The sequence below is a fragment of the Ursus maritimus genome, unplaced genomic scaffold, assembly GCF_017311325.1.
Source record: "Ursus maritimus isolate PB19 unplaced genomic scaffold, ASM1731132v1 scaffold_25, whole genome shotgun sequence".
In the NCBI taxonomy this organism is placed as follows: domain Eukaryota; kingdom Metazoa; phylum Chordata; class Mammalia; order Carnivora; family Ursidae; genus Ursus; species Ursus maritimus.
The window spans coordinates 10,207,634-10,229,079 of record NW_024425008.1 but is presented as its reverse complement, the minus strand read 5'-3'; the positions used below and the strand labels follow the sequence as shown (position 1 = coordinate 10,229,079).

Here is a 21,446-nt window from a genome sequence, read left to right as displayed (position 1 = left end):
AAGACCACAACCCGAGCTGAAAGCAGATGCCCAACCGACTGAGCCACCCAGGCACCCCCGTCTTTGTCTTTTAACCTTATTCATAGAATGTTCCAAATGTTTTATTATGACATAATCACATTTACTAATCTCTTCTATTATGGTTTCTGGATTTAAAAAAAAATCTTGCTTAGGAAAACTTCCTCACTCTGAAACTATAAAAACTACTACATTTTCTTTTAATACTTCTGTGGTTTTGTTTTTTACATTAAAAATCTTGATTCTAGGGGCTGCTGGGTGGCTCGGTCTGTTAAGCATCTGCCTTCAGCTCAGGTCATGACCCCAGGGTCCTGGGATCGAGCCCCGCATCAGGTTCCCCCCTCAGTAGGGAGTCTGCTTCTTCCTCTGCCCCTCCCCCTTCTGCTCTCTCTCTTTTAAATAAATAAATACATAAATAAAATCTTTTTAAAAAATCTTGATTCTACCTGAAATGTATTATGTTCTAAATAGTGAGAGATTTAAACTCTCACAAAAACTAGCCAATTTGCTTCTCATTTGTTAAAACTGAAACTGTTATTTTACAAATATTCTCCAGTTTCAATGAGGATTTTTTTTTTAAAGCAGGCTCCACACACAGCAGAGAGCCCAGTGCCAGGCTTGAACTCATGACCCTCAGATCAAGACCTGAGCTGAGCTCGAGTCAGATGCTTAGCTAACTGAGCCATCCAAGTGTCTCTTGATGAGGATTTTACATGAAATAGCCAGGAAATAATTATCACAAAATGACTGTGATCAGTTTCCTCAAACATGTAAATTTTACTTGTAACTGTCTCCTGCTACATTTATGGCAATACAGTTTTGAATTTTGCAATGCTCAACTACCCCACAATAAGTTCAAACAGGAATTTCTTGCAAACGTTTTATCACAACATAGGGATTGACAATTGAGTTAAAAAGCCTAGGTTTTCAGGATGTCTTATATATGAATACTATTGCATATATGTAAGAAAAGATACTCTACATTTGTTCAGATTGAACAATTCCACTGAGAAACAGACATATCTTTAATAGGCTAAATAGGAACTAGTACTAAAAGTACTAATACAATAAATTGAGGGCCACAAATATCTCCAACAGATTTTCTCATTTGGAAGGAAGCCTAAACTTTATTTCCTTTGAAAGTACAGCCTTCTCAACACACACACACACACACACACACACACACACACACTTTACTATCAATTGGATTTTTTAAAAAAATCTTTAAAAATTCTGAGTAGCTGAAGGAATAATTCTAACAAAGTACATTTCATATGGGGGGGGGAACTATAGGGGGCTAGATGCCACAGAAACACACAGCTTGAGGCCCTTATATTGTCTAGGAAGCCAGGAAAGTCTGGAGGAAATGTTTAAGTTGAAACCTAAAGGATGGGAAGAACTAGACAGGCAAATGGGGTCACTTGGCTGAGGATCTGAAAGGCAACTAGTTGCAGAAGCATAAATCCTCTAAGTATGAACACTACTCCTAAATGGGACAAAGCTGATCTCTTCCTATATTATTTTCCCATTTCTTCCCATATTCAAAGTAAATTTTCTTCCCAAGTGATTTTTTAAATTTTTTTATTTATTTTGGGGAGGGGGTAGAGAGAGGACGGGCAGGGGGAGGGGCAGAGGAAGAGGGAGCGAGAGAATCCTAAGCAGGCTCCATGCCCAGCGCAGAGACCTATGTGGGGTCAGTCTCACAACCCTGACAGCATGACCTGAGCTGAAATCAAGAGTTGGAGGCTTAACCCACTGAGCCACCCAGTACCCCTTCCCAAGTGATTTTTTTTTTTTTAAAGATTTTATTTATTTATTCGACAGAGATAGAGACAGCCAGCGAGAGAGGGAACACAAGCAGGGGGAGTGGGAGAGGAAGAAGCAGGCTCATAGCGGAGGAGCCTGATGTGGGGCTCGATCCCATAACGCCGGGATCACGCCCTGAGCCGAAGGCAGACGCTTAACCGCTGTGCCACCCAGGCGCCCCCCAAGTGATTTTTTTTTTAAAGTAAGCTCTATGCCTAACATGGGGCTTGAACTCATGACTCGAGATCAAGAGTTGCATGCTCTACCAACCGAAGCCAGCCAGGCACTCTTCTTCCCAAGTGATTTTTAAAAAAATCTTCAAACTTTCTAACTTACAAACAACAGCAATCTATCTTAATAGGTTCCACGGAACTCTATTAAAGAAATATTTCTTCAGGTGCCTGGTGGCTCAGTGGGTTGAGCATTTGCCTTCGGCTCAGGTCATGATCCCAGGGTCCTGGGATTGAGCCCCACGTCTGGCTCTCTGCTTGGCGGGTAGTCTGCTTTTTCCTCTCCCTCTGCCTCTGCTCCACCTGCTTGTGCTCTCTTTCTCTGTCAAATAAATAAATAAATAAAATCTTTAAAAAAAACAACAACACGTATTTCTTGAGGCATCTGGGTGGCTCAGTTGGTTAAGTGACCAACTCTTGGTTTGGGCTCAGGTCCTGATCTCAGGGTCCTGGGATTGGGCCCGGATTCGTGCCCCCCCCACCCCCACTGCTTGGCACAGAGTCTGCTTCAGATTCTATCTCCCTCTCCCCCACCCACTCGTGTGCTCTCTCTCTCTCTAGAATAAATAAATCTTTAAAAAAATATGAATTATTTCTTAACATAACACAAAGCACTTTTAGAAAAACCATTATGTTGCATATGTCCATATATTTCACATTTTACACTCCATGTCTCACATATTAAAAGATTATTTATCTAAGTCTGGTGTCAAGCTTATTTTCAGCTAGTATTGTGAGGCTGATTTTCCTGTACAAAAGTAAATTCAAAAGAAATTCAGAGATTAACTGTCCTGCTTGCCTGTGGCTTATGTCTGTACCCTTAGAAGGCAGCAGACTGGAAAACTAGGCATTTCTTCTATACTGGTCCTTCACAGTGATCTTTCATGTTACACATGTAGCTCACTTAAGGAGAAGACAGTATTAGAATCAGTATTAAAATTAAGGAAAAGATCAATCAAACCTATAACCCAGACCTCAAAACACTGGACCGCAAGAGCAAATATCTTGCAATTTCTTCTTTATAAATATATTTACTAAACAAAGAAGGAAACAAAATATTCAGGAGCAAAGTTCAGCTATTACTTTAAAAATACGAACTATTTTAGGGGCACCTGGATGACTTAGAAGATCATGTGACTATTGATCTCAGGGTCATGAGTCTGAGCCCCACGCTGTGTGTGGTGGTTACTAAAAAAAATAATAAACTTTATCTTTTTTAAAGATTTTATTTATTTGACAGAGAGAAAGAGGGAGAGCACAAGCAGGGAGAGTGGCAGGCAGAGGGAGAGGGAGAAGCAGGCTCCCCACTGAGCAGGGAGCCCTATGTGGGGTTCGACCCCAGGACCCTGGGATCTTGACCTGAGCCAAAGGCAGACACTTAACTGACTGAGCCACCCAGGCACCCCAAAATAATAAATTTTTAAAAAGAAAAAATTAAAAAAATATATGAACTATTTTAACTATGCTGTTAAGTGTTTTTAAAGGATTGTATGAAGACAAAGATTATTATAAGTCAATAACTGAGTCGAAGTGCCAATGTTAGAGACACTATCACAAACTAAACAAGGAAATTTCTGACTATTTATAAAACATTTTCTAGTTGATATTTTTTTTCCTATTTGGTATTGCTTTGATTACATAAATGCACTTAAGTGGAAGGCTGATATTTCAAGTAAAACAATACTTTAAAGATATGAAAAGGTATCTGAACTCAGTTTCCTTAATAGCATGTACTCTGTAAGCTATAGATTTCAGAATGTGTAACTGGGAAAGCACTACAGTAATCTTTTTAAGGCTATGTGTACAACCCGGCTCTACCAATTGTTAGCTCAAAGTCAGGGCAAACACCTATTCCAAGATTCAATTCATCTCAGAAATAAATCGTATAATCTGTAAAGTCATACAGAACTCTAAAATTCTATAACTATTTGTTTAGATGCACGCTACTTGATTTCTTTGTATTTTTGCTATGCAAATGAATCAGGAAACATGCACAGTAAATAAAAAAACGCCTTGGTCCCACTGACAAGCAGAAAGGAACACACACACACATGTTAGGAATATATATGTATTTTAAAGGATTCAATAGTACTTCAGTAAGCAAAATCAAAGCAAGGGTACAGGATGAGAAGAAATGCCTTAAGTTATAGTCAACATAGATTGCTTACTTAAAGACTTACATTTGTGTTTATATACATAACATGTTACAGCATAAAAGCACATCTAACTTTGTTCTCTTAAAGTACAGGTTAAATATATACTTGTTAAGTGGTATTATCTTGGGGGTCTGTATATTGGGTGTGGGTGTGGACTCCAGGTTTCCTTGGATCTCTCTCAAGGGCTCATCTCCCTCCTTCAGTATTTCTCTTCCCGTTTTCCTTCTTCTTACACAGAACTGCCATTCTTAAATTTAATATCCAATTTTCACCACTTGCTCATGTCGCATGGTTCTTTGCAATGTTACTGTCCAAGAACTGACATGTATTTTTTTATAACAAGCAGAAGCCAAAAGATGTAGACATCACACAATTTAATTCAATGGTTATTTAAAAAGTAGAAAGCAATAAAAAATTCAGTTGCCTACTTAGAGGATTTTATACATCATAAAATGTTCTATTCTATTTCCATGGTCTGAAATTTATTTCTCACTCAAGAAAACAGATTCATTTCTAAACATTTATTATATCTTTCTTGCTGGAAACAGAAGAAACATTTTTTTCTTTGACAAAGTTGTCCTGGGGAAGAAAACAAATGCTTTTCCAGATTAGAGCACTAGTCTTTCCTAAATGTCAGTGCGTGATAATTCTCGTATAGTAGCAGTCTTTAAAATTTCATAAAAGCTACTGTTAAGATGGAGGTTTGGGCCGTTTTGCAGATGGTCCATCTGAGTTAGTTCTGATATCAGTGTTATTATCATCTTCTGCATCATCTTCATCATCACCTTTTAAAATAAATATTTGTTGTATGACAATATGTTCAGTGGTTCAAAGAAAAAGATTGCTAAAATGGTTGATAATGAGATCATTTCACTTTTAAGAATTAATAAAATCATGCATACAACAGATTCAAGGTATGAATGGTTAAAAAGATTTCAAGAATTTTGGTGCTTAAGATCTTTCTTATTTATCACTTTTTTTTTGAGATATAATTCATAGACCATAAAATTCACTCTAAGGTATATGAATTGTATCTCCAAAAAAAGTGATAAATAAGAAAGATTTAAAATTTTAAGGTGTACAATTTATTGATTTGTAGTATATTCCCTAGGTTGAGCAACTGTCACCACTATTTAATTCTAGAACATTTTCATCATCCCAGAAAGAAATCCCACACCCATTAACAATCACTTTCCATTCCCCTTAGCCCTTGGCAACCTCTAATCCATTTTCTATCTCCATAGATTTGTCTATTCTGGACATTTCATACAAATGGAATCATAAAATATGTGGCCTTTTTGTCTGCCTTCCTTCACTCAACATGTTTTTAAGGTTCATTCACGTTGTAGTGTTTATTGGTACTTCATTCCTTTTTATTGTTGAATAATATTCCATTGATGAATACACCACGTTTTGTTTATCCACTCATCAGGTGATGGACTTCTGTGCTGTTTCCACTTTTTACTTATTATAAAATAGTGCTGCTATGAACATTCATGGATAAGTTTTTACGTGAACATGTTTCCAGTTCTCTTCGGAGAACTAGGAGTGGAATGAGGAGTTCCTAGAAGTGGAATTCCTGGGTCATATGATAACTTTATGTTTAACTTTTTAAGGAACTGCCGAACCATTTTCCAAAGAAGGTATAGCATTTCATATTTCCACCAGCAATGTATGAGGGCTCCAATTTCTTCACATCCTGGCCAACATTTGTTATTGTTCTTTCTGATTATAGTCATCCTAGTGAGCATGAAGTAGTATTTCATTGTGGTTTTCATTAGCATTTTTCTGATGGCCAACGATGCTGAACATCTTTTCATGAGCTTACTGACCATCTGTATATCTCATTTGGAGAAATGTCTATTCAAATCCTTTGCATATTTGATAACTCGATTATTTGTAATCCAATTTCAATACTTAGTACTTTTTAGAGTTCTATCATTTTTCTTTAGTAATTGTTATAATTTTTAAATTTTGTACATTTGTTGAGATAGAATTCCTATAACACAAAATATACCATTTCAATCTCTATTGCTTTTAACAAAGGAAATTCAAACCTAAGCTTTATGGACCGGGTCTTCATTTAACATACAAAAACATGTCCTCCAATACAAAGATATTACTGACCTGCCATTAACAGAATAGGTGGCAGTTATTTTTCCAATAAGTAATGATATTTTAAGAAAGGGCTCTAGCTATACTCATCCTTATTCCAATGATAACACTTTCAACAAATTAGAGAAGTACTTCTGGAGCCAAGAAACAGGACTTCACTTTCAACATATGTGGCAACACCCAATTAACATATTCATGGAACCAATCTATTGTCTGAACTCAGTGTAATGGTCTGGGTTCACATTATCTGGAACTATCAAGATGTAAACAAGATGAAAAAATAAATAAATAAAAGTACAGTTTAAGCCCCTCTTCAGAGGCGTTAAGTCCTGACTCCAATATTTAATTCTTAGGTTCTTCAGCTCAGGGCAGAAAATGTACCTACCTTTTTTTGTATTCACTTGAATTTCATATTTCTCCTTTCAAACTGTACCTTCTAAAATGGAATATGGGAAAGGAGTCCCTGGGAATCAGAACTCCTTAAACTGAAATCTTCAGAACCTATTCTGCGACAGATGGCAGTCTTCCTAACATGTTTGTAATTTCAACCCTGGTAATACTCATTTTCATCCTTCAACTCCCAGCTCAAAAGTCACACCCCCTCTCTGAAGCCTTCCTGGGTCCTGAGTTTGCAATAGTTACAGAGGGCCCTGGGGTCATACTTCCAGTCTGTAATAAGTGTTTGCCTGTCTAACCCCCACCAGCCTGAGAGTTCCACAAGGCCAGGAACTGAATGGCATTCACCTCATTCTTTCTCAAGAGCACAGCCCAGTGCCTCGCACAGAGTACTAGGCATTCAGCACGTGTTTTGTGATATAAATGCAAAGAGAGTCGTGAAAACGCTTAAGTAGAAGCAGCCCAGATAATACGACAGTAAGTGCCAACAATTTTTAGTTGGATTCTTCTTCCCCCGAGGCTTTCTCCAAGTTGGCCACTCTACCCGGGCTCCCCTGCCCCGCCCTCCTGTCGCTCCAGCACATTCTCAGGGCTCACCGTCCATGGCCTCTTCTGGAGCCGCCGCCTCCCGGTCTTGCGTTTCCTGCTGTACCAGGGGGCCGAAGAGCTCGGTCACAAGCTCCCTCATCTGGGCCACACCAGACAACAGGCCCTGGAAAGGGTCGGCGTCTCCCGGCGCCTCACAGGGCACCCGCAGCACCCGCTGCTGCCCATCCAGCCCGACGTACTCGCCCAACAACTCCATGACGACCGCTGAGCTTCAATAGCAAGCGACAGGGCAGCGCCACCCGGAAGCGGAAGTCAGCACGCGGCGGGCGCAGGCGGGCGCAGGCGGGAGAAGGGAGAGGAGTGACTTCCGTTTGTCGGAAGTCGCTCCTCCTCCTTCCTTCTCTTCCCTTCTTTGGGATTGGTTCTTAGCATTGGGCCCCGCCTCCTCCGGCCACGCCTCTGGCAGCCGCTTTTCCCGCCTCCGCCGGGCCGAGCGGCGGTCCCGCTGACAGTTGAGGATGGCTGGGGCGGAGGGGTCCGCTGGGCGGCAGTCGGAGCTGGAGCCCGTGGTATCGTTGGTCGACGTTCTAGAGGAGGACGAGGAGCTGGAGAACGAGGCGTGCGCCGTACTAGGCGGCAGCGACTCCGAGAAGTGCTCCTACTCGCAGGTGGGCGCGCGGCCCGGGCCTCGCTTCCCCCGGTCTCCCGCCGAACCTCCGGTTCCCGACCCGACTTGCCTTATTCCCGCCCGCGTGGCCCGGCTCCCCGGTGGTGGTCCGGGGTCGCGGTTCGTCGTAGGTTTCTCAGTCCCAGGCCCAGCTGCCCTTAAACCTCAGCCTCCTGGGTCCTCCTTCTTAGCCTGTGGCCAGCAGGGCCCCCTCCTCCCTGTCTTCCTTCGTCCGGTCCCTCGGGATTCTCCAGGCTTTGGCCCTGGGGCTCCTGCTCTTTCCTTCCTCTCTCGTCTCTCCTTGGTGCCTCGGCTGCTTTTCATAAACTGTCCCCGTGACCTCTCAGATCCCGACATCTTTGTCCTTACTTTTCCCATCCTAAGAGTGTTTATTAGGAACCGAATGGGAGAGTCGAAGCAGAGTTAAAGGAGAGAGCTCTGGATTTGAAAATCTCCCCCTAGGCTGGGTTCCTTGACAGCTAATGCTCTACAATTTAGTTTGACAAGTGCTAGCTCGTAGTTTTTTTGGCGAGACGAAGCAAGTACAGTGTCTATTTGCAGTCCCCCCCCCCGCGCCCCCCCCCATGGGAATAGACCGGAACCACGGCAGCAGGTGGCACTGGCAAAGGAGGGGAGGAGAGGAGAGGATTTGCTTGAAGGGTAAATTTGGCATTTAGAAGACGTTATGAATCAGAATTTGAGGGGGTGCGTTGTAGTGTTTGGTGACTCATCCTGTATTTCTAGGTACAAAAATGGAGCCAGGTGGGTAGAAGGAAACTACACGGGGTGAGACTTGGTAGGAAGAAAGTTACCTAGACTCTGGAGGATGTGTGGAACACTGGGGGATGAGGCGAGAGACTTGGGGCCTTTATGTGGTGCTGACTGAGCTCATAATACCAGTTGTCATCAGTTGACCAATTGAGTTTACCCTGCACAGTGGTTAGATTGTTGAATTAACCTGGTATCTACAGATAGTTCCAGATGTTGGCTGGTATTTTAAAACTTTTGGTCACCACCAAAACAACCTTTTCTCTGCTTTCCTTAAAAAAAAAAAAAAAAAAAAAAAAGTGTGTGTAAGCTGTTCTTGAAATGTAGTTAGCTTTATAGAACGGACTTCCTAAAATTTTTCTTTTTACTGTAGTAAAATATGTGGAAAAGCACACAAGGCATGTCTATGGCTTGCGGAGAAAAGTGAACATACTCATGTACCTGTTACCCCACTCCCCCACCCCGCCCAGATCAAGAAATAGAACATTAGGGGCATCCCAGAAGCTTCTCTGTCTCCCTGCTTTCTAGGGGACGGTAACCATTGTCAAGATTTCTAAAAGTTTTGCCTGTTTTCCTTCAACTTTTAATTTTGAAAAATTTTAAATCTACAGATAAGTTGAAAGAATATTATGAACACCTGTGTACCTCTTCCATGTATTCATTTTTTGCCACATTTGTTTTCTCTCTCTTCTCTATATAACACACTTTTTCCCCTGAATCATTTGAATATAAGTTGTAGACATCATGACACTCTAAATATTTCAGCATGCATCTCCTAAAATCAAAAGGATTCTTTTAATGCATTGATTTTCTCTTTGGTGGAGTCAACAAGTGTTTTCCAAAATTGTAAGTGTGATATTGCGAACATAAACCTAGACACATTCTCCTATATTTGTATGTGTTAAAATGTTGCTGCAGGCCAGCTTACTCTTATCTTCAGCTGGCTGGGAATTTAAAACTATCATTTTTAAAAAAATGTATGAAAATGAGCACTAATTTAGAACATATATAATGATTTGAAACATGCAATGGTGTTTTGGTCCTCTCGTATAATTATTCTCTTTCCATTTTGGGGCTGTCTTTTTTAGGGCTCAGTAAAGAGACAAGCACTATATGCCTGTAGTACCTGCACCCCAGAGGGAGAAGAACCAGCAGGAATTTGCCTAGCTTGCAGCTATGAATGTCATGGAAGTCATAAACTGTTTGAGCTGTACACAAAAAGGTACAGACAGTCGGAGATTGGTACTGAATGCTTTTTAAATGTTTGGATTCTTTCCCACCTGTACTGTTTTTCTTGTTTTTCCATTTAAAGTAGTTGTGTACTGGTAAAATTTAATATAATTGTTTTCTATGATGTAACTGGAGAGAACAGTTTTTCCAGAGGGCCTTTTAAAATATGATTATTGTATAAACTGAAACTGGTCATCCTTCTCTGCCATTATTTTACTTGTGTGTTTATGTATGTGCGATATAAACATTTGTCTCTGTGCATGTTAATTTCCAGAGTTATTAAATATTTTAATTGTTATGTGCTTGGAGAAATTTCAAATTGGACACATGAACAGCAACCAAGGCCACTTTTTAGATCCTAGAAACGAATTGGAAGGGGCTCTAATATTAATATAAAGAGTAACTCATTAGATTTAAAAGAAAAATTAAAATCTGCGCTTCCTCATTTTTTCCAGAAACTTTCGTTGTGATTGTGGAAACAGCAAGTTTAAAAATTTGGAATGCAAATTATTTCCTGTAAGTAAGCACCATAACTAAAAATGCATTGAAAATAGCTGAGATTGATGTTTGCCGGAGTGGATAAAAACCATACATTTTCCAAAAAGGAAGTTCTTATGCTTGTTCTTTGCAAATAGGCAAATCAGTATTAGACTGTATCCCATTTTTTATTTTGTTGGAAAACTAACCTGTTCAGAGCCTGCATTACAGATTGTAATTAATATGAAAGATTTTGGTGGGAATGTTCTTTAAAGTAACTCAGGTTCAATTATGTTAGCTGTGCTCATAGTTTAAGGCTTTTAAAGCAAAGGGTATGTCTTTAAAAACAATAAAAAAACTTGGTAATAATGAATGTGGGCTAGATGCACACAGGGAGTTTTTCACTGTTTTTTGGCTAATAACTATACTTACACAGTAACGTTTACTGAAGCAACAGAAATTAAGTAGAAAGTAAGGGATTTTACATTGTTCATTAGTGATTGCTATTTCCCTCCTTTGAAAGTTATTTTTAGACAATTTCCTTGCCTGCTTTTTACCTTCTAGTGACCTGGGAGCTTTGGCTATCACAGCTGGGCATTAAGAAGTACTTCGAAAGTCTAGGCCAATGTTTATTTACATAGGTCGATCATTAATATTTATAATTAAATTTTATCAGCATTTTGTTATGGATGTTTTTTGTTTCCCCCAATTACTACAAAGAAGGTACGAAAAATTAATTTTGTTTATTCTCTGTATCCTGGAAAAAGTATCCTTTTAATAGGAGTGAATTCTTTTTCTTTGTACTTTGCAAGTTAAAGACCAACTTTTGGCAGGAAGATATTTAATGGAGAAATTGATTGAATGCATTGACTTCATGCAACAGGAAATTTATGATATTTATGATATTTTATTATATTCATGTTATTTATTATATCTTACTATATCACACTGATGATGTATTATAAATGTAATTTAATATATGTCATATGCATGATATTTGTACGATATTTATGATAATTTATACTTTCATGATGCCTGAAATTATAGTTAAAATTAGATCATATTATATATTAACATTAATCTCTTTCAGGACAAAGCAAAGATAAATTCTGGCAATAAATACAATGATAACTTTTTTGGATTGTACTGCATTTGTAAGAGACCTTATCCTGATCCTGATGATGAGGTAAGAGAATTGGAGGTTAATTGGAGGTTAATACCTCTAGCCTTCGCTCCTCAGCCTATTATCCAGTCTGGATCTCCATAGCTATTCAGAGGGGATTTGGGGATTGTGAGAGGATTCTAGCTCTATCCTTTCTTAGAATCTGGGCTGGAGCTGTAACTGGTACAGATCTCTACACCAGGAGAATGAAATATTGGACAGGACTTTCTCAAGGCCAGCACTTTCTTCTTTCCTCTCTCTCATTGCCTGCCTTCTCCACTCCCCCAAACACTGTCCAAAAAATGACCTTCAACTTCTTTGTTCCCTGAAAGACTAGAAATGGAGTGTATAGACTGAATCCTCTTAAAAATTTCAATATATACAAAATTTTTAAAAATTTAAAATTAAAAAAAAGTATACACAGAATTTAAAAAGAGTTTTTCTTCTTCCTCGCTCCATCTTCTTACTTCCTAGATATAACCACTGTTAACACTTTTTGGGGTATATGTTTTTAGACCTCTTTCTCTGCCCATGTAAGTGGACGTGTTTCGATTTGTAGTTACGTTTTAACAAGAGTGAAAAGTCGGTACATTCACTTCTGCAGCTTGCTTTTCTCACTTATCAGTATATCACAGACACCTTCCCATGCGAAACAGCACAAATCCACCTTGTTCCGATCGCAGCCAAGTATTCATAATGTGACGTGCTGTAAGTTAGTTACCTAAATGTTCTGTCGCAGACTGGTGGTGTCTCATTTTTCAGTATTGTAAAGAAAGCTGCAGTGACCATCCTTATACAGTAATATGACTGAGTATAATCCTGCAAGTATTTATGGATACCTAGAGGTAGAACCAGTGAGACATAGGATATTTATATTTACAATTGCGATCATGTCTGCCAAAAGAGTTCAGTCACAAACAGTAGGTAATAGTGTCTTTTTCCCCATACTCTTGTCAGGCCTGGATGTTAGCAGTCTTTTTAAATCTTGCCATCTTGATAGATGAAGAGCAGTATCTTTTAAACATTTCCTTTCCCTGGTCATGAGTGATTTTATGCATCTTTCATGAGTTTATTAGACATTTGTAGTAACCGGTCTGAATTGTCCTTTCATATTCTTGGCCCATATTTTGACTGGCTTTTGTTTGTGTATTTACTGATTTGAAGGAGTGCTTTTATGTTTAGAAAAATTAGCCTTCTGCCTTCTTCCTTGCTTTCTAGTTGTCTTGGAACTGTAATTATTGAACCAAATTATTTAGAGGAACAAGTTGAAGATATCTTTGAGTTAACAAAGATAAAACCTTAAACTGGATATTTTAAGGTATGGGGTAAAGTGTTATAACGAAAATAAGATGTTGAATAAATTGATGAAGGCAGAAGAAAGAATAAAACGGCTATATATGTATATATATATATATTGTGTGTGTGTATAGGCCTGCATATGGACATACATAAAGATATATATACTTTTTTCCCCTTTAAGAAGTTATAATAGGGAAAAGACGAACAACATTGGGATATCAATCAGTAGATAGGAAAGCCTGGACATGAAAAGAAAACCATTCCAAAAACAGTCTGTGCCCTTTGGTATATCATTTTCCTAGGGCCAGAATTTAATTATTTGATTATTTAGCCAATTCAGGTTAGGGGAGTTGTTGCTGTCCGTATTATCAAAAGACTGTTTATGATATTTACTTTTCAGTCTGAGTAAAATGAAGGGGTTGAAGAATATGGGGTTGCCACATTCTACATTGGTCAATTCATCTTAACCTCCCTGGGCCTTAGTTTACGGATAAAACGAGAAGCTGTTACTTACAAAGTTTTGTGAGAGTCAGATGCCAAATAACCGAAGTGAACGAACTTTGACGGTTGCTTCCAAAGTGCTCCTCTCAATGTAACCCTTCTCCAAACCAGTTCCTGGAGAGCGAGCTTCGCTGGCCCCATGACCCGCTAGCTCTCCCTGTCCCGTGGATAGCAGTCTCACAGACTCGGTAGAGAATTATTCAGTATCTAGTTCTGCTGTTTGCCAGATTTACTTCTGTGTCCCAGAATTCACTGTAATCATTAACATGCCAACTGCGTTTCCGTGTTAGATTCCGGACGAGATGATCCAGTGTGCGGTCTGTGAAGACTGGTTCCACGGGAGGGTAAGGAAAGCTTTCACCTTTTAAAGCCATTGTCTTCACAAAAAGAGAAAAGATCTTTCCTTTTTGAATTGTGTGATATTTTACCTTACAATTACTCTTCCAAAACGAAACTAGAAGGATATGATCAGTGTTCTATTGCAAAATTTTTTATTAAATAATGAGCATCTCGGACAACTTGGAGACTGCAAGAAAAATACTCGGTTTCCTGTATTCACAGCATCTTGGTGCCATTCCCCCCGAGAGTGGCGATTTCCAGGAGATGGTGTGCCAGGCTTGTATGAAGCGCTGTTCCTTCCTGTGGGCTTACGCTGCACAGCTGGCGGGTAGGTGTCTGTGGTGCCACAAATGGGCTCGTGACATTTCTGTGTTCAGTCCAGAATTTTTAGCAACTGTTTTTTTTTTTTTAATTTAAATTCAATTAATTAACTTAGAGTGTATTATTAGTTTCAGAGGTAGAGGTCAGGGATTGATCAGTCTTATATAACACCCAGTGCTCATTACATCACGGGCCCTCCTTCGTGCCCGTCAGCCAGTTACCCCAGCCCCTCACCTTCTTCCCCTCCAGCAACCCTCAGTTTGTTTCCTATGGTTAAGACTCTTTCAGCAACTGTTTTTAATGGGACTCTGAGGTATAGAAAAAGGCGCTTATAGACCGGTGGGGAGACAAACAAGAACAAATTTGTACTTAAATAGCTTGACACAGAGGCCGGATGAGACCAGAATTAGGGAAAACGGAGGAGGAAGTTTTTGAATGGGACTTTGAAAGATAAATACAACCAAAAGAAGTTGTTCTTAAATGGAAGACATGCTGTTGGTCGGGCGGGCCGGGCTACGCTTTGCTGCCTAGTGCTTTCAGTATACACTAAGAAATGGGCCTGAAACACTGATCAGCAATGAATGGTCTTGAGGCAATAAATATTTTATTTTACTGGTAATGCAAATGTGTTACTTAATTTATTTTTAGCGTGGCAGTTACTCATAGTGTCTGCGCCTCTGACCTCATAATGTCTGCCCTTCTCACCTTTAGGGAACATTTTACCATAAGAACCACAAACAGCATTGCCGTGCCTAAAATCTCACCTTACTCTTTTGATTTGTCTCAATGTTCTTTTTTTTTTTTTTTTTTAAGATTTTATTTATTTGCCAGAGAGAGAGCAAGAGAGCAAAAGCAGCGGGGAGCGGCAGGCAGAGGGAGAGGGAGGAGCAGCATTAGGTAGGCATAAGCTAAAAGAGTTGATAATTCCTTTCTGTTTATTCCAGAGATAAAGTTGAGACTCTTTTTCCAGATTCTGAAATATTTTTGAATTAGTCTAAGTGACTTCACCATTGAAGAGATCTGTGGATATGTGTGTGTTTCTTTTCATTGAACCCACAGTAACCAAAGTATCTGCAGAGGATGATGGGTTAGTGCTGAATGTTGATGGAATAGGTGATCTGGAAGTCATCAAACCCGAAAATGGAGATCATCAAGATAGTACCCTCAAAGAGGATGTTCCAGAACGTGGAAAGGATGCTGTCAAGGAAGTTAAAGCAGAGCAGACTAATGAACCATGTACCAGCTCAAGTTCTGAACCTGATCTCCAGGTAACATACGAAGTATTTGCCATGAAAGAAAGAAAGCTTAAGCAAAATTAATTCTGGGAGCTCCGCAGCTGTGGATGTCAGCTGTACCCTTTGCCTAAAGAAATTCCCCTCCAGGGGCGCCTGGGTGGCACAGCGGTTAAGCGTCTGCCTTCGGCTCAGGGCGTGATCCCGGCGATCCGGGATCAAGCCCCACATCAGGCTCTTCCGCTATGAGCCTGCTTCTTCTTCTCCCACTCCCCCTGCTTGTGTTCCCTCTCTCGCTGGCTGTCTCTATCTCTGTCGAATAAATAAATAAAATCTTTAAAAAAAAAAAAAGAAAAAGAAATTCCCCTCTATAGTCTAAAAAAAAGTCTGTGAAAACTGTGATAGTGTAAAAAAACACACTTCAAAATTTAATTTTTTTTTTAGACAGCATTTAAGAATCAACATCTCAACATGGAATCACAGGCTGGCTGCAGACTTCAAGAGCTTAATGCCAAGCAGTTTCTAAAGAAAGATACTGCCACCTATTGGCCCGTGAACTGGCGCAGCAAGTTATGTACCTGCAAAGACTGTATGGTGAGTACCTGATCGGGGTCGCCGTGACTGTGGTTATCACGGACCGAGGCCGCAGGCAGGCCCATCTGAAAAATGTGTTTATGAAAGTGGTGCTAGGACTGTAGAGAACTCTAAAATATTTTATATTAAGCAAATTTATGAACTGCTACTTGCAGTGGGAGAATGCTCGTGGGAGAAATTAAGAATTATGTAGTACTTTTTATTTATTAATCTTCATTTTAATGGAAAATAGACATTCTTCTCTTTTTTTATGTCATAGCATTTGCTTGGAAGTAAAAATTTTCCTGAAAGTTACAGTAAGTCAGTGGTTTTAAAATAAAGATCTATTTAGACCGTACAATACCTACTGGGAAGTTGGGAGATTCCTAAAAGAGATTTGGGCAAGAGGAATAAGTCACTCAAGCAATTCTGTAGGCTCAGGTTTTCTGGCAGCTAATCTGAAAACATTAAATAAATATTTAGTGATTCTCATGAAGTTGACTTTCTGAGAATGACCTACAGTTCTAATAGGAAACCGGTTTTATTTTTTGAAGAAAATGTATGGCGAGCTAGATGTCCTGTTCCTGACAGATGAATATGACACAGTTCTGGCTTATGAAAACAAGGGCAAGGTCGACCAGGCAGCTGACAGGAGAGACCCTTTAATGGACACCCTTAACAGCATGGACAGAGTCCAGCAAGTGGAACTTATTTGTGGTAAATGCTGTTTCAACAAAAATTCACGAAGTTCATAAGGTTTCCTTTGCTCTTAAAATATGTATAGAGGGGACCACTAAAACCTGTTGTTTTCATTTAATACAAACAGTTTAAAATTGGAATTACAAAGTAGCCTTCCATTACACTTGCCTAATTGTAGTGTTGCTGGGTATTTAGCCGTTGTTACCACTGAGTCAGAGTTCAGTGCTAGAAGCATCATGTGCTTGAGAAACCTTGACATGTGCTTTTTTGATTCATGGTAGATGCATGAGTAAGGAATAATAGAAAATCAATATTTTTTTTCCATCCGTTGAAATAGTTTTCATGGAACATTACAGGTCCTCTCTTTGACAGTCGTTCAGGTTGCTCCAGGAAACCACCAGAGGGACAGTATCCCTAAACCCTTCATGGCAGGCCTTTACAGACTCCCCCCAGCGTGCCCAGCTGATTTTAGACGTTTCCATCGCGGCTGGTCTCTGCTCGGATGCCACCACCTCGGGGGCAGTGATCATTTCTGTCTTTTATTTTTAACTATTTGATGAATTTCCTTTGCGTCTATTAGACTAAAAGCATTTTGAGGATGGAGGCTGCATCTGAAAGATTTTTGTAGCCCTCAGGGTGCCTCATACATAATAGAAACTAGTAAGTGAGTGAATGAGTTTTAAAACTTAATGTTTGACAAGTCCAAGATTATTTCAACTATTAGGATTCCAGAGAGATAGGAAGCTCTTTAAAAAATTCTTAGCTGGGGCACGTGGGTGGCTCAGTCGGTTGAGCGTCTGCCTTTGGCTCAGGTCATGATCCTGGAGTCCCAGGACCGAGCCCCACATCCGGCTCCCTGCTCTTCGGGGTGTCTGCTTCTCCCTCTGCCCCTCATGCCGCTTGTGTTCTCTCTCTCTCAAATAAATAAATTAATAAATAATCTTTAAAAAAATTCTTAGCTACTCTTTTTGGGCCTGAGGATTTTTTTTTTTTTTGAGTTTTTGTTGTTTTTTTGTTTTTTTAAATAAGTAGGGTCCTAGATATCAAAATGAAAGAACTTGGGAGAAATTGGGAACAAGTTTCTTTCTTTTTTTTAAAATTTATTTCAATTTATTTATTTTAGAGAGAGCATGAACAGGAGGGGCAGAGGGAGAGGGAGAGAGACTCTCAAGTGGACTCTGAGCAGAGACGTGGGGCTTGATCCCACAACCCTGAGATCATGACCTGAGCCGAAACCGAGTTGGACGCACAACTGACTACACCACCCAGGCCCCCCATGGGAGCAAGTGTTTATGCATGTTTCACTCAGAGAAGAAGTTAAAGTATTAACAAACTCAAATGTTACTGGGAAAGAAGTGCTTTGTTTCTAAAAGCAAATGAGTTGTCTAAAGTTTACTACCTTTTTTGTTGTTTTGATTTAGAATACAATGACTTGAAGACTGAACTGAAAGACTATCTCAAGAGATTTGCTGATGAAGGCACGGTAGGTTGAGTTAAAGAATTTTTTTCATAGCCCCATATGTTCTGAATAAACTGTTTATTTTCTTGGGTGAAGAAATGACCGTGTATCTTAAACTGGATCCTTGGCAGGTGAATACAGGCAGAACTAAGGGAAATCAGTGTTCTATGGCATTACTAACTAGATCTTTACAGAAACAAGTAAGCACCTTAAGCTGCAATAAGGTTAATCTGCTTTGGTTGTATTTGTCCAGAGAAGATAAGAAGTTCTAGATGTTCTTGGATGATGGACTGCCTTTTATTTTATGTTTGTGTCTGGCTATAAAAGAAAGAACACTTAGAAACTACAAAATGTCTGAGACAAACCAATAAAATGATTTATTATTGAACCCTAATATTTATTCTTTAACATTTCTACTCTGCATGTTGGCTTTGACCATTTGAGCGTCTGGAAGCTTAAAATTGCACACACTCTAATTTGCGTGCTTAGAGGTCACCTCTCCCAGCATCCTTGCAGGAAAAATTCTTTTCTTTTATTGCCTTTCGGTGTTCAGTGTTGTGATCCAACGTAGGGACGGTTCCTTCAGATTGGAATTCCCAAGGGTCCTATGTAGTAACATTTTGTAAGTGTGAATTTCCAAGCCACGTAGCAAATACATTAGAGCTTTGAGCTTCAGCATCTCGAGTAGATTAGTCACCTAGATCCTGACTCTGTTACAGCTTCTGATTCCTCACCCTTGGTGCCTGTGAAGCTGGTGTATCAGTTACTAGTCTGGGTTGTTCTAGTTAGAGGATTAGTAGGTATCTTATCTCACCCCAAGGAAGTCGTGCAAGTTGGCAGGGCTGGTTTGTGTACGTTAGCGGCACTACCCTTGGGAAGCGAGGGGGAGAGTTTCACTTGCCCATGCAAGTATTTATCCACTTTCTTATCTTTTCCCTCTCTCGCTCTTGCTCACGTGCATTCCCCGTGCTTTCTTTTTTTCTTTCTCTTTCCCTCCCTCTCCCAGCCCGACCTTCATTCCTTCATAACAATAAGAATGTAATTAAAAAGAAAATTCACAAACCTGTCTGTTTTGATGGACTTCATTCGGCAGTTGGGAGGTCAGATCAGCTGGCTAGACATTCTTGGGGCGAGCGGGGACTCCTTCCGGGTTGTCCCACTTTACTTTTTCATCCATATTGTCCCTTTGTCTTATTTTCTTATTTCTCATCTTTTATTTTGCTAATGTCATAAATACCTTTGTATAATGCTCTAATAATCCTTTTCCCAGTGAAATGGGAGATAAATTTCTCATTGCATGAAATGGATAGTCTGTTTACTAAGAGTCGTGCTTCTTTATTTTTGGTCGATTATTCTTTTTATGTAGCGAACATTTCTAATTTTGGATTCATGAAAGGGCAGAGTTTTTTTCAGTAAAGAGGAAAACACAAATCTCAAAGCAAAACAGACTTTGTTTTCTTTGGGCACTCACACAGAGCTGGAGGACATTCCCAAGAGACAGCTGTGGTCACAAGAGAGGGCGGTGGTCTGGGGAGACCTTTGGGTGCTCAGCTGTATGCTGACTCTGCCACTTTCTTTTCAACTCATGGTTTTGGTTTTTCTTTTAAAGATGTTATTTATTCATTTGAGAGAGAGAGAGAGAGAGAGGGCACGAACCGGGGGGAGGGACAGAGGGAGAGGGAGCAGCAGACTCCCCGCAGAGCAGGGAGCGCAATGTGGGGCTCCACCCCAAGGCCCTGAGATCATGACCTGAGCCGAAGGCAGACGCTTCACCGATGGAGCCCCCCAGGTGCCGGCAACTAATGTTTATTAAGAACTTACTCTGTGCCGGGCAGTGTTTGATCCGATCTGATCTGATCTGATCTGCCAACGACCCTGTTAGGTAGGTGCTTTTTATCATTTCTCATGAGGACGCCCCGTGGGCAGTGGAACCCGCGCTCGGCACCGGCTCTGTGCTTCTTAGCCGTGGGACCCCTGCCAGGCCCGCGTCTAGGAGATGGAGCCAGTGTGATTAATTCCACGTTAAGAGCATTCTTCCCAGCTGAACCGTCGGCCTTGTTTGTGAATCTCGTGACCGGCGATTGCCGTGCGGAAAGGCATATCCCCTTCCTGATCCGTGCTTTTCATCAACAGGTTGTGAAGAGAGAGGACATCCAGCAGTTCTTCGAAGAATTTCAGTCAAAGAAGAGACGACGAGTGGACGGCATGCAGTACTACTGCAGCTAGAGTGCGGGGCGGCGCTTCCGTCCGGGAATAAAAGAGGCGTGCCTCACGTCTGGTCCCGCTCCGGCCTCGAGCTTCCTTCCCTCCTTAACTACAGTAGCCGCAGTGTGGGTGCTGATTTCACAGCCGGCGCCCTCTGACTCCGCTAACCGCAGCTCTCTCCCCAGAGCAGGCCCGCCGCCCGACCACCGGACAACCCCCAGGTTATTTGCTTCTAAGTTGTAAGCAGTTTGGTTTAGTTTTGAGAAAGTAAACTAGTTTCTTTGCTAATGATTTGTTCTTTAACTCCTGAACGTGTCTCCCCTGCCACAGAGCTGTTGTCTCCCGGGACCTGCTCTGCGGGGCACGGCGGGAGCCCTCTTCCTGTCCGCCAGAACCCCTCTAGGTCCCTCACCCCTCTGATCGTGGTGCCTTGGGTCAGCGCTTCCTCAGGCCTGGTCTCTGCCTCTTTTCCCACATCCTTGCTTTCTCCAGTGTGGTCGCTGCTCAGAGGCGTCTGGATACTTGCTTCTCCTGGGCCCGGCCTCCAGTGGAGCCAGGGGCCGATGGTTTTCTGGGCTGGATGTCTTTCGCAGGCAGGGAGGTTGGCCGATGGCAGGATCAAGGAAGCCAACCTTTGTTATGATTTTTACTAATAAATTTCAAGTGAAAATGTCATTCACAGTTCTCCTGGCACTAGAATATTCGAATTTCAGTACTGTAGTGCTCGCAGGGCTTCCTGGAGAAAACTCGCCAGTGTACTAGTCCCTCTTCTGCTGCCTAGAAAACAGACCGGGTACTACCCTGTGAAATCTTGGTGGTTTACAAAGTCCTCTGGATTTCTTTATATTATCAGGGATATTCATAAGCATATAGTGAAAACGGACCTATTTTGATATCGTTCTGTTATGAAAATGTTCTTAGAACCCTAGTAAATTATTATTTTCCCCCTAAAATCTGTGTTGAAGGAGAAAGATACTGGTTTAGCTTACTTGTAGCGAGCCAGGGCGGTGAGTGCCCTGTTTCGGAAGAGGCAGACGGTGTGTAAGAGATTCCAAACTAGGCCCTAGGCTGCACGAATGATGAGCTTTGTGTAAATAAACGTAAACGTCCACAGCTGGTTCTCTAATGACCGTGAGATCTGCTTTTGAAGAACCTTGTGGATGGTGTATAAAACCCCATATTTGAGGGGAAGTCCTTTCAGTTGGTATGAAATCTCTTGACGGCCCTCAGGCGATGCGGAAAAC

At 40.8% G+C, this 21,446-nt stretch overlaps 2 protein-coding genes and 1 long non-coding RNA gene across 3 annotated transcripts; 1 reads left to right on the top strand and 2 right to left on the bottom strand.

The window, feature by feature from the left end:
• Positions 1-4,108: 4,108 nt before the first annotated feature.
• On the bottom strand, positions 4,109-7,585 carry GON7 (GON7 subunit of KEOPS complex). The gene is made up of 2 exons (XM_008698434.2): positions 7,319-7,585; positions 4,109-4,995 (listed from the first exon to the last, which is right to left on the bottom strand). The coding sequence occupies exons 1-2, from the start codon at positions 7,524-7,526 to the stop codon at positions 4,901-4,903; spliced, it is 303 nt and encodes a 100-aa protein (XP_008696656.2). The 5' UTR covers positions 7,527-7,585; the 3' UTR covers positions 4,109-4,900.
• Positions 7,586-7,735: 150 nt separating this feature from the next.
• On the top strand, positions 7,736-20,874 carry UBR7 (ubiquitin protein ligase E3 component n-recognin 7). Its single transcript, XM_008698425.2, has 11 exons — positions 7,736-7,938; positions 9,794-9,927; positions 10,391-10,451; positions 11,503-11,598; positions 13,665-13,718; positions 13,936-14,041; positions 15,094-15,302; positions 15,711-15,860; positions 16,394-16,556; positions 17,960-18,021; positions 20,131-20,874. The coding sequence occupies exons 1-11, from the start codon at positions 7,789-7,791 to the stop codon at positions 20,221-20,223; spliced, it is 1,278 nt and encodes a 425-aa protein (XP_008696647.2). The 5' UTR covers positions 7,736-7,788; the 3' UTR covers positions 20,224-20,874.
• On the bottom strand, positions 18,351-19,656 carry LOC103670023. The gene is made up of 2 exons (XR_570484.2): positions 19,061-19,656; positions 18,351-18,602 (listed from the first exon to the last, which is right to left on the bottom strand). It is a non-coding gene; the product is annotated as an uncharacterized LOC103670023 (long non-coding RNA).
• Positions 20,875-21,446: the final 572 nt, after the last annotated feature.